General features: G+C 39.4%; 1 protein-coding gene across 6 annotated transcripts in view; it reads right to left on the bottom strand.

Moving 5' to 3' along the window:
* JPH1 (junctophilin 1) overlaps positions 1–12,182 on the bottom strand; it is an 89,699-nt gene that overhangs the window by 2,889 nt on the left and 74,628 nt on the right. For all 6 annotated transcript variants that reach the window (XM_035890080.1, XM_035890076.1, XM_035890078.1 and 3 more), the window contains exon 4: positions 7,570–8,234. In XM_035890080.1, coding sequence (XP_035745973.1) covers positions 7,570–8,234 — 665 coding nt within the window. The remainder of the gene's footprint in view (positions 1–7,569; positions 8,235–12,182) is intronic.

Here is a 12,182-nt window from a genome sequence, read left to right as displayed (position 1 = left end):
AAACCTATGTACTGAAGAAATGAAAAGTCAAAATACTCCTTCCCTTCCTAGCTAGAGCTAAACTTGGTTAGAAAACTTAATCAGTTCATAATTTTAGTCTTTCTGTGAAGCCAGAGAACAAAGTTTTAAATTCTTTTCAGAAATTTTGGGTAATTTCTTTTAAACATGGATGCTTTCTAATGAGCAACTTGAAATAATGTCCTGAACAGATGGAAGTTCTCAATTCTTCTGTTCCCCTCTTAACATACTTAGTTTAACACAACATATTTTCACAGAGATTAGTATACACTTATACATTAAGGTTGCACATTTACTGTAAGTAGAAACAGAAAAACTCTTCACTCAGACAATACTTTCCTAAATCACAAAAAAGCCCACCAAAAACCCCTGCAGAAAACTATCTTCCGAGCTACATTAAGGATCACTGGCTTGCGTAAGAAGGTAGATATTTTATTAGAAATGACAGAGTTTTTCACCTTCCACATGAGGCATGCCTTGCAGAAATTCATTATGCTTCATGACGATGCTAACATTAGCTATATAATTTCTGGAATGCTGAGGTGTAAGAACTCGCTATTATTAATTTGCCGCGGCAGTGTAACTGGGAAGCTACTGAATAATACTTGTGTCATTATTACATCACATGCTCTCATCCTGAAACAGTCTCATTAAACACTTTCTACGAGAACACACCTTTAGGCAGTAGTTAAGATGGCAGGCCAGATGTGGACTGCTAAGTTCTTGAATAAGTCACAAAATATGTCATGTTAAGTACTCCTTAAGTCTCTGGGGAGTCTAAACCCAGTCAGCACCTCTATCCATAAAAGCCATAAAATTCCCTTTTCACCTGTTCAGAGGTATCTGTTCACATGCTGAGGAACCAGGTGTTCAAGTTCAAACAACGATCGAGACTATCAGGATGCTAGTTAAATGTTGCCACAGGGGTAAAGTATTGGCAGCAACATTCACATTTTGCTTAATGTCGAAAGTATTCACTAGGAAATTGAAGACTCAGTTTAAGGTCACCTTAGTCAAAGGGATTTTGAATAACAAGTTCCCACTTACCAGTGGTATATTTTAACCATTGGGTCACAGAACAGAAGTGGAACCATGTTCCTTCTTACTGGAAGTGAGCTGCTATGTGCCAAAGGATACAAGACACTCGGTGACAGAGAACGGCCACAGAAGGAAAGCAGGAGTCCAGATATGGTTACGTTTCTGACTGCGGCACTGTAAGCAGCCTCACCGTAGTAGTGTGTAACTCAAGGTTAATTTCTTCTTTCTCTTCCTGGCACAGTCACAATTGTGCTAGCTTGGGTACTTCTATGCTTTTCTACCGGTGAGGAAACCCAAGTTCCCATCAGGTTTCCCACCAAATGCATTTGGCAATTGTGAGATTTATGCATGAAAGCCATATTGGAAGACTTTGAACAATAAAACGTGTTTCACTTGAAACAACAGCTACTTTCAGAATCTCTCAGTTGTGCTGTCTTGGAATGTCAGTGCCAACACCCTTAGAGTGAACCTTCCATTTAATGATTTCTTTTGCAAAAAAAAAAATCCCAGAATCTCGTTACAAGAATAGTACATATGTCCTAACGTTACATACCTCTCTACAGGCAATGTGACTACACTATTAATTTCCACTAAGATTTGAATTCAGCATCATTCTCTCCAGTGCTGAGACACCAGAACAGGTTGCCCAGAAAAGTTGTGGATGCCCCCTCCCTGGAAGTGTTTAAGGCCAGGTTGGATGGTGCTTTGAGCAGCCTCACTTAGTGAAAGATGTCCCTGCCCATGGCAGGGGGGTTGGAACTAGGTGATCTTTAAATGTTCTGTGCGACCCAAACTATTCTCTGATTTTATGATTCTAATAGGGACTCCCTGTGTAATCAAAATCAGGTCAATAATTCCTCCATAGTTTGGGATCCCACCTAAAGATTTTACAGTTTTACTGCACCAGGGATTGCAAGGAACTGTGAAGGGGATCATTGCCTAATACCATTAAAATTCACTGGGATTTGGCCATCTAATGCTTTTCATATTTGAAAATAACATCCATGGAAATCAAGTTGCTTTACTACTACTGAAGAAAAATTTGGACCTACGGGGACTTCACAGGAACCAGGAACTCATTCATTACCTGAAACGTATCCTGAAACAGCATCCTGATAGCTGCAAGACAGATTTTGGCTAAATGGCAAGTTGGGACTGCAGCTCAAACAGCAACTCGGTATCATTAGTGCGCAGTCGTACAGAATTAAGCTTGGTGGTAGGGGGAGGGAACTTCTCTATTGATGCCTCTCTCAGTCAGGTTAGGTAGAACCTGGCTATAGGTATAATAGGTACAGGTATAATCTCCCCACAGTAATATTAGATAAATTAGGCTAAAAAACCTAGGGGCTATGGTCTGAATCAAGAAATCTCATCTACACAGACAGAAGAAAGTGACACCATAAGAACTGGCTTGTTGATTTTATGTGAAGATGAAAGAAAAATGTGTTAATGTTTATGATCATGAGTCTATGCTTTATACAAAGAAGTAGATCTCGTCTCCTTTGGCCTGCTACGTGCATTTTGTTTCCTTTTCTGAGAACAACAACTTTCAGCCCAAAGCAGAATCTCCTGATACACTAAAAAATGATCAAACAGTATTTGTGGAGCACATGGCTATCATGCAATAAATTACTACCTGATTTGTAGACACCTATGAAATGAGCATTTAATGCTTTAAGACAAATACTGTAAGTAAGACTTTAGTGTCCTGCAAGGGCTTAAAATAGCAAAAGCCAAAATTAGTCTGAACAGTCCGAGAGTGACCAGGACAGGTGCACTAAAGAAGCTGTAGTAGAAAAACTCCAGTCCTGCTTAAAAACTGCCCTTTCAGCTTCTAGTAAGTCAGACGCTTACGTAGTTAAAAATATAACCATACGATTAGTTTTCATTTGGGGAGGGAAGAAAGTTATTTTCCCAAAAGGTAGTGCCAGGAAGTATTAAGACTCGTCTTGTAAGACCATTGCATTAGAAATGTCCATTAAATTTAGCATAAAGTTCTTGCTCGGGAGGGTTTTTTAGGATCAGGCAAATACCGATCTATTTTTCTAACATCATGATAGTTATATCCCTTCCTAACTGGATGGTAAGTGAATAAAGATGTGAGTAGAAGCACACTGGGTAACATTCAGCAAAACTTAATGATTTTAGATACAGGTAAAAACCAGGCTGAACACTCTGTGTGGCTGAAAAATCTTTACTTACAAAACCAAAAAATAACAATGTAGTAGAACGTTTGTGCCTGGGCTTGTACCTGACCTAGGGCAACACATAGATGCACATCAGGCAAATAAAATGTGTATTCCTGAATGTACACTACAATGGTATTTTTTGCAATTCGATCCTAATTTTTACTCAAATCCAAGAAAATCTCAAATTAGCTCATATTCAAGGTGGGATAGCAACATGCAAGCTGATACTGGGGCTAGAGGCTGCTAATGAGCAATTAGAAACAACAGTCAGTACTGGTTTGTGCTCAAGTGTCTCTGTGCACACTTCACACTGTGGTAAATACAAGGTAATTTGAAGGTGCCTAATTCTCAGTGATAAAAGGATGATCTACCTCCCACTTATTAGGATAAATGCCTGCAAACAGAGAACTATTTTGGAGAGGCTGATGAATGGTGACTTTGTCATCGTGCTTTATGCATGTTTTCACCTTGATAAAACTATGACTCTTTCTCATGAGCTCTGAAATGATTTTAAACTTTGATTTTTGAACATTAGAAAATAAGTGCATAGAGAAAAACATTTATTTGTGTGGCATAAGAAGTATGTTCTGATGTTTTTCAAGTATAATGCCAGAAATGGGGATAACTAGAGAATCAACTGTTCCTATAACTAACTTATTGCACAGATGATATTCAGTGACATTCTTAAGGATGTAACAGATTCACAGAAAATATGAAACAGCTGCTTCAGACTTTTCTGTAAATAAAGTTTTTTAAAGTTCTTAATCCAAATTAAAGTTTATGTTTCAGTCAGGTGTGAGAAATGGCTTTGATTTAGATATCTGGAAGGAAGAACTGAAAATCTTACATTCTGTAGCTATGTTCTTAATGCATTGTCACTGGAAACCTGGGAAAAGCACAGCACAGTTTCATACAGCACTTTTGGATCACCTAAGGAAAGTGCTCAATCAATGTTATAGATTTATTTTTGCATTCCAAACCCACGTTTTCTCATTCTCTTTTCACAACAGTGAGAGTTCTTTTCTCTTTAAGGCCCTTAACAAATATATTTTTAAACTTTTATGGAGGATCTAAGGCAGATTTACTTTCAAACCACAACAAAAACGTTTGTCAAGATGGCTATAAAGCAATTGCAATTACTGATTAAACCAAATTAATTCCCCAGTGCAGCCTTAGAATTCTGAAGCCTCTCAACATCCAGAAGTGTTTGGGATGAAGAGAGGTACGCTAATCTGGCTTCTCCCCAGTAACTCTGCACTCTTTGGTTAGCCACTGTGTAACTCCAGCACACTACTGAGCTCAGTCCAGGAGCGCTGCAGAACAGGCTACTGTTTTGCTGAAGCTGAAAGGTGATACTAAAATTAAAAAGTCTCCAGGTAATGTTAACATTCTGTCATTCTGTGCTAAGTCTCTCCCTCAGTCTGCTAGGCCAGTAGGCTACACCTTTCTGCTTTAATTGTTTTAGGGTTTTTAAATATTTCAGCATTTTAAAGAAATAAGCATGTAGGAAATTTATTCTGTAAGGGCAAATATACAGACACGTCTGGAAGACATCTTTGAAAAAAACACATATACATACATATATCTTAAAATGCTGTTATAGTAAAAATGAGTTACTAAACTCTTATCTTCCTTCCTTATTGAAAAGCTGATAAAAAAAATAATGCAATTAGGGTGCTCCAAATGAAGCAGGGGGAAAGTTGCCAGATGACCTGTAATATCAATAAACAAACAGTAGCTAATGTACAATATCTTATCACTTTTCCACCTTTCCTGATAACAGGCTATAGGTTCACAGTCCTTATCCTGATTATTCTAGATGGTCAATAAACTGCTGTTTCGGTTCCCTACTTGGTTTCTTGAGGTGAAGACTCCCTCAGCTCCAAACCATTATTTGGTTTGGGTGGAATGTAGGAAAAATAAGGACTATTTCCAGCCACTTATTTTCACCAGAGCTGAACAAAAAATTCCTGTTTGGGCTAAAATCCTGTGTATGCTCACTCAACATTTACAAGCCTGACAGTTTTGTGTTACCCTACATAGGAGTCATATCTGAGAGATTTGAAAGGTGAAAGGGCTGATATCGCTGTAATACAGATTTGCAGATTACAAAACCACTGTGAACATCTACTTTGATCTGCACAAAACAGAATATAAGCTTTCTGCTGAACTAGAGGTTATCATCTTGGCAAAATGCTCATTATTGACCTATTCAGTGACAGCTCCAAAAACTCAGCATCTGAAAACTGATGTTACATTTAATTAATATCATTAAAAGCAAATTAAACCAAAACTTTTATCTAAACCTGTTCAGCTGTTGATCTTCTTACCCATTTGCCTGTTAGCTTGGGAAACTATTTTATAAAGTACTTACAGAAATTGATTTAATGTGTCAGATTTTTTTTTTGCCTGGAATCTTTCACTGTAAGATATGTTTTAATCATTCTTGCAGCTCTTCGTGGGACTTTCCCTTAAGGGTTTTTTTCATTTTAAATCCCTGATTTATGGACACTGTATTTTATCCCAGAAGTGGTTGCACCAGTGCCAAAACCAGATAAAACGGACTCCGATGTACTCTTGCTTAATCTTTCCTGTTGATAAATCTAAGGATTATATTAACATCTCTGAACAACAGCAGCAGACTGGGAGCTCACGCTCAGTTGCCTCTCTTGCTCCAGATCCACCAACCTTTTCCAGCTCTGATCCTGCATGGCCAGGCTCTATTAACCGTCTTTCAATATACAACCTTACATTTTGCTGTGTTGCACATGGATAATTATACTTGCATCTTTCTTAGCACGTGATTTGGATCAGCTTGTATTGGTGATCCATTGTCTTCATCATTTATCAGTTTCCTGTTCTCTGTGTCTTCTGTAAACTTCATGTGTAGTACTTTTATGTCCTCTTCCATGTCATTAATAAGAATGTTAATAAAATAGAGCAGCAGAATTAATCCAAGAATGACCTCATCAGAATTATACCAAATTACTGATGTTTTTCTAAGTACTTTTAAAGAACCATCAGTCAGCTTTTAAAAAATTATTTTAATGTGACATTTAGCCTTTGCATTACTCTGGCTTCCTTCTCAGAATAAATAATTGTGTAAAATCAAATCAAGTGACCTTCTTGATTGAGGATATGATTCCTCTGTCACACCTGAAGATGTCAAACTTGTTTGACAAGATTTTTTATGGTGCATGTTGGTTGGAAATTTTTACACCTCTTTATTTTTAAATTCTTTATTAATGAACTCTGGTGTCAATTATTCAACTGTTTTGCCTGAGATCTGTGCTAGGCTACCTGGATCTCATGAAATGGGTCATTCTGTTTATTCCATCAATAATGACATACTGGTTTTTTTTCTACTGGAGTACCAAAAATGATTGAAAGAAATAATGCTTATAAAAAAGAAATATTATGACAATTATCTAGACCTCTTAATTCACTAAAGGTTAACTTTAGGACCTACAGCTATCATTTTTCTGAGTTTGGCTTGGCCCAGAAACAATTTTATCATCCTCAGAGATTCTGAATTCAATAACCTGGCTTTTTCTTCTAACATGGAATAAAAACACTATTAGTCATCTCTTCTTTTCTGCAAAACTATTGATAGTTCTATTATTTCTAAATAATAATGAGATTCCAATTCAGACTGATCTGAACGTATGGTTTTAAAACTCCATTTCCTGACGAAAAAGAATGTAAAATTTTTCACGTAAAATGCAAGCATTGTTAGAAGTATGCATTTAAAAACAGTTTATATTTTGATACAGACTGCTTATTCTTAGAGCCTACAATCAACACAGAGAAGAAAATGAAAATGGGAGATTGCCTGGACTGGATCAGACCACAGGCCAGCATCCTGTCTCCAACCATAGTCAAAAGTAGACCTTTGGGGAAGAGCATAAGTGTAACTCCCAGTACTGCCCCACTATCCACTGAAGTACAATGAACATTGTTTTTTGCAGGGGGGAATATATATATGTGTATATCTGCAAATATGTACCTACATGCACACAAAATGCACATATATACGCACGCACACACTAATACACTTTTGTGTTTACGGATGCAACATGGATTCAGGTTTTAAAAGTCTGTCAGTATCTGGCTATCAACTATCCCTTCCCAGTTTTCAAAAAGGATAACATAAAGCACTGGAATATTTGTTCCTCACTCCAGTCTGGTGTACTGGGTTCTAGCTAGCAGACTGTATCCAGATGTAGGTTTGACAGAACTGAGCTTTGCCCGTCTTTAGGTTGCAAAGCTCAGCACTAGGAGGCAAAAGGGCAGTGAAAGCAAAAAGGTTTCTTGCAGTACTCACCGAGCTGTTTTCTACTTCTTTTTCCACTGCTGAATGTGACTCATTATTAGCTGGGTTCTTTGGTGCAGCAAATTCTGGTTTCTTAATTTTTGTGTCAGGTTTGTTTTCTTTGGCATCTGGCTTACCCCCAGATCTAGCAGGACTTGGCTTCTGTGAGGGTGGTATCCGTGCAAGTGTTGATGGTGGTGGGTTGACATATTCATCTTCTTCTTCCCTGAGCTCCTGTGGAAGCACTGTTGGATTCACTTTCACATAATAGCCATGGTAGTGACCATGCAGCTCCCCATTCTCTGTGCTGATGGGATTGTGATGGGCTGAGAACTTTGGCTGATGTTTCACAGCTACTTCCTCCTTCGTTGGTGCTTTTGAATATAAAGGCTTGTTAACTGTGGGTGTTATATTCTCAGTGGCTAAAAGCTTTTTTTCTTGACTGAGTCTTGCCCCAGAAGTGGAGCTTTGCCTTTTCAGTTGTTTTGAAGGAGAAGGCTCAGAAGAAAGAGGAGGACTATGCCTTGGACTTGCTTCTGGGGTTCGAGGGGGTGTAGTACCTTTTCGATAAAAGTGAGGTGACTCTTTTGGGGTAGGTGGTTTTTCCTGAACTTTTTCTTCAGATTTTTCTTTCACCTCCATTCCTTCTTGAAATTTTTGTTTGATATAATCAGGGCCTGAAAAATAGTGTAATAGAAATATTATGATTAAAACAGAAATAAGACTTTACAGTAAAATTATTGCATTGGGATGTCAGACTGGACTGCCTTGCTAAAATGCTGGCAGGGGTGGGTGTTATCAAAAATTCACTGACATCTGTAGTGGTTTACTCTAAATCACTCAGTAGTTGAACTTTTTGGTAATTGTTGGGACTACTTCCTAATTTGGTTCAGTCACTTTATGTCTTCAGCTTTGCAAAGGGTTATAGGACATAAATTGTCTCTGAATGAAGTCTGAGGGACCGAAGGTTGACTTACCTTACATATCTATCATTCTTTCTTTTTCTGAGAGGCATGTTTTGAAGGATGTTTTGCTTAATTACCCTGATCTATTTAACTTCTACCCTCATGATCATAGTATCTGTTTGACATGGAAGAGGTGTTTCATTCTGACGATTAACTACTTCTGCCCTTACAACCTACAGGAAATAGGGCTTGAATCACTTTTTTTCCTTTGTGTGCATGTTAGCTGGTCGTATATAGATATATATGTTCATATATATATATATGAACTCTCACACACTGGCTTTGTCTTCCTAATCTGACCACTTACCCTATGAAGACCCAGGTTAAACGCTCTAGTCGGTAACACAATTTTGCTTAGAAGCTAGGAAGACAAACTCTCTCACATTCACCAGGGAAATACTTACAGAGCAGCCAGTATGAAGAATATCTTTCCCCCACATCCTAGCTAAACACCCAAGAGCACATTCACCACTAGGACTCACGTATCAAGGTGCATTTCTATGCAGCTGTTTACATAAAGACAAGCTGGTTGAGATGCTTTGCTCCAGGTTTTGGGTGTCTGATTTAACAGTCCAATGCTAAGACTTGAGCAAACACTCAGTTGAAGAAACAAAACTGCTGTAAATCTGTCTGCATTGTGGGTAGCGTTTTCTATTTTTCTTCCTAGAGGCCACATCCCAGATTCCAGGATTAGGTCCTATAAGAAGTCAGAAGCTGGGGAGCTCTGTGAACAAAGAACTGTAACGATGTTTCTGTATGTTCAATAATGGCTTCTGCCAAATGTATTGCAACTGTTTCTCCACTTCTACCTTTGCTAGCACCACTACTTTCCTTTGATTTTGTTATCTTCTGTAAGTGAGGCTTATCTGTGTTTTATGTCAGAGAAACTCTGTGCCCAGAGAAGGATGCCTGCACACATTTTTCTGCTTTTGAGTTTAAAGGAGGCTCTAGCTGTATTAGGCAGATACAGTGTTTTTACAGATGCCAGAAGCATATGCACCACTACACAGTGCTAAGATGAGAGGAAGGAAGAGCAGCATGAAGTTTTTGGAAGTTAATGAGTCATCTGGTAAGTAAGCATTGCTGAGAAGAAGAATTACTCGGCATGCAATGTCTTTTGAGCAGGAAAATCACAACGTTTTTGGCATCTCTGAAAACCAGGGGTGGAAACAGGGAGCTGTCGAGAAAGAAGGCTGGAGGTAGACAAGCCAGAATATGTTCTCAAATGACATTTGAGGTGGAAGCTTTGAGAAGTTAAGCCTGCACAGAGGGAGAGGACTAGAGGCTTGGCTCTTATGGCTTTTTTATAATCTTCCTGGTAAAAGGAACACAAAAGTTGCCATATATAAAGTTACAGTTATGATCACCATTCACAAAATTCTCTGTCATGTAGGGGATTTCCTTCCGTCTTTTGCTGAGACACGTAAGGTAATGTTGAGGGTTTTAACATGCACAAACTTTGTTTTTCTTCTCTTTTCACATGGGATATAATTAGGGGTGTAAAGAGAAAAGGATAGCTAGAAGAGCTCTGCCTAACCTTTAAGCCCAAGCCATGGAGCTGTCAAATTGCAATGATTATTTATTATGGACACATTACCTTGCTCCTTAGGACTGCTGTGGTGAAAGCATCCCAATTGGAATACCATATCTTCAGCCTTACAATGCTGTTCAAATAGCACCTGATCTGTTCCTCACCTATCTAGAAAATTCACATCCTGTGACAGCTCTCCACTGCCCAATATGTGTACAGATACGACTTTTACTAATACCTGACAGCACTTGATGAGCTGAAGGCACTTTCATAAGGAAAGTAAATAAAAGCATCCCAAGGCTGGCCAGAGGGATTCTCTCTCTTCCCGAGACCTCCAAACAGTGTTGGATTTTCTGAAACAAGAAGGGAGTCAGGTGTTGGCCGCTCATGTCTCCACAAGAGACTGGTAGAGCAAAAACCAAAGAACTTAAACCAAAACAAAAATATCATCTTTAACTGGAGCTTCCCAAATAATTTAAGTGTCAACAGGCGAACAATGCCATATTTTTACTGGGTATTTGGCAGTATTTGATGCTAAGTGACACTGAGCCCCAGCAGAGAAAGCTGTAGCCATCTGCATCCAAGCGGCATCTGAGGGTGTCTGACCAGACATTCAGCAATTGCCTTAACATAACACAGCAGCCCTCCCTTCCACCCCCCGGTACATCACATATGGCTATTAGAGATACATCCCCTGCCTCCAATCTTGCCAGGCAGGTCTTTCCAACACTCAGATTCTTGGCTCTATGCTGAAGTTAGCTTTGGAGATTGTCCAAGGACTTTTTTACGTCTGTTCACTGTATTCAGTACAATCAGATTATGCACCTGTCTGAACCACTGACTCCAAGCAGCAAGAACACAGTTCCCACTCCCTTCTGAGGACTAAGAATACTTGTCAGGACTTACCTCACCCCCTTCATTAAAGGCATTATCTAACACTACAGACATGGGCAACGGGGTCCTTTTTCTTCAGCATAAGAGCAATCTACAGCACGAGCTTAAAGGAACCAGGGCCAAGGGAATTTGGAAAGGGAGTCGCTAACATCTGATCCTGCAAGATTTCTCAGCTGTCTGATCTTAATGAGGAAAAGAATAGGATTTGAGGGTGGAAAGAAGGTAAAGTGGGATTATCTGCCTAGGAAATAAACACAGAATTCTGTTCTTCAGTTTGCAGTTCAAGCAACCAGTAGATATGTCCCTAAACACGTCTGAGTGCCTAAGGAGAACCTGGTCGGGAACGCAGAACCAAGAAATGTTTTCTAACCAGGCTTTCTTTGTGGATGAACCTGTGTGTTTTCTTATGGTGACAGGCTGGCCCTGCTACTGTTGGTTCAAAATTGATGCATCTTCGCTGGCTGAAGGTCACCCATGGGGCAGTTTTGGCTCACACAGCTGTTGTGAAGCCAGCAGATGGATGGCACCATTAAAGTGTGAGTGAGCCAGTATTTGGGGAATAGCCTCTGAAAGCCAAAGGACTGTGTGGATGTGTGCAATGTATGCACTTAGAGCCTCATACTGTCTGCTGGTCTGCTTGAACAGCATTTAACTGATGGCTGTGAGGTGAGGGAGGCTTTGGTTTGCTTGCAGACACACTCATAGTTGTTCTAAATCTAGAATTTCTTGTGGAGTTCTTGTGTAGTATGTCCTTCCTCCTGGAAGGGCTCCAGTAAGAGCTGTGACAGCATGGCCAGCCCTGTAAATGAGAAGAGAAGGGTGCCCTGGTTCTGCCACAGCATTTTTAGAGAGGTGACAGCCGTATGCTTTCCCCCATGGCCTAGTGAGGTATACATATTGGCAGCATGGGGCTGTTTCAGGATTGTGGCTCAAGCAGTGTCTGAAAATGTCATCTTGTAGGACACTGTAAATGCAGCCAGTGTTTCCCAAGAAGGCTAAGAAGAGACCTTCTGCCTTATCGGCTCAGGATGAAATCTGAAGCTTGAGAGGGATTGCAGATTGCACCTAGGATAGTGAGGGAAAAGGCGTAGTTATATATTTATATATACGAGCTTCAGGTCATATTCTTGCCTATTTAATCCAGCCAGTTTCACATATTTTGACCTTTCTGCAAAAGGGAAAAGTTGAAGATATAGGAAAAGGGTGGGACTGAATGAGGATGAGCACAGGAAGTG

The sequence above is a fragment of the Egretta garzetta genome, unplaced genomic scaffold (genome assembly GCF_000687185.1).
Source record: "Egretta garzetta isolate BGI_Z169 unplaced genomic scaffold, ASM68718v1 scaffold251, whole genome shotgun sequence".
NCBI lineage: Eukaryota > Metazoa > Chordata > Aves > Pelecaniformes > Ardeidae > Egretta > Egretta garzetta.
Note: the sequence above shows the minus strand (reverse complement) of the source record. Positions and strands in the feature narration are given on the sequence as shown.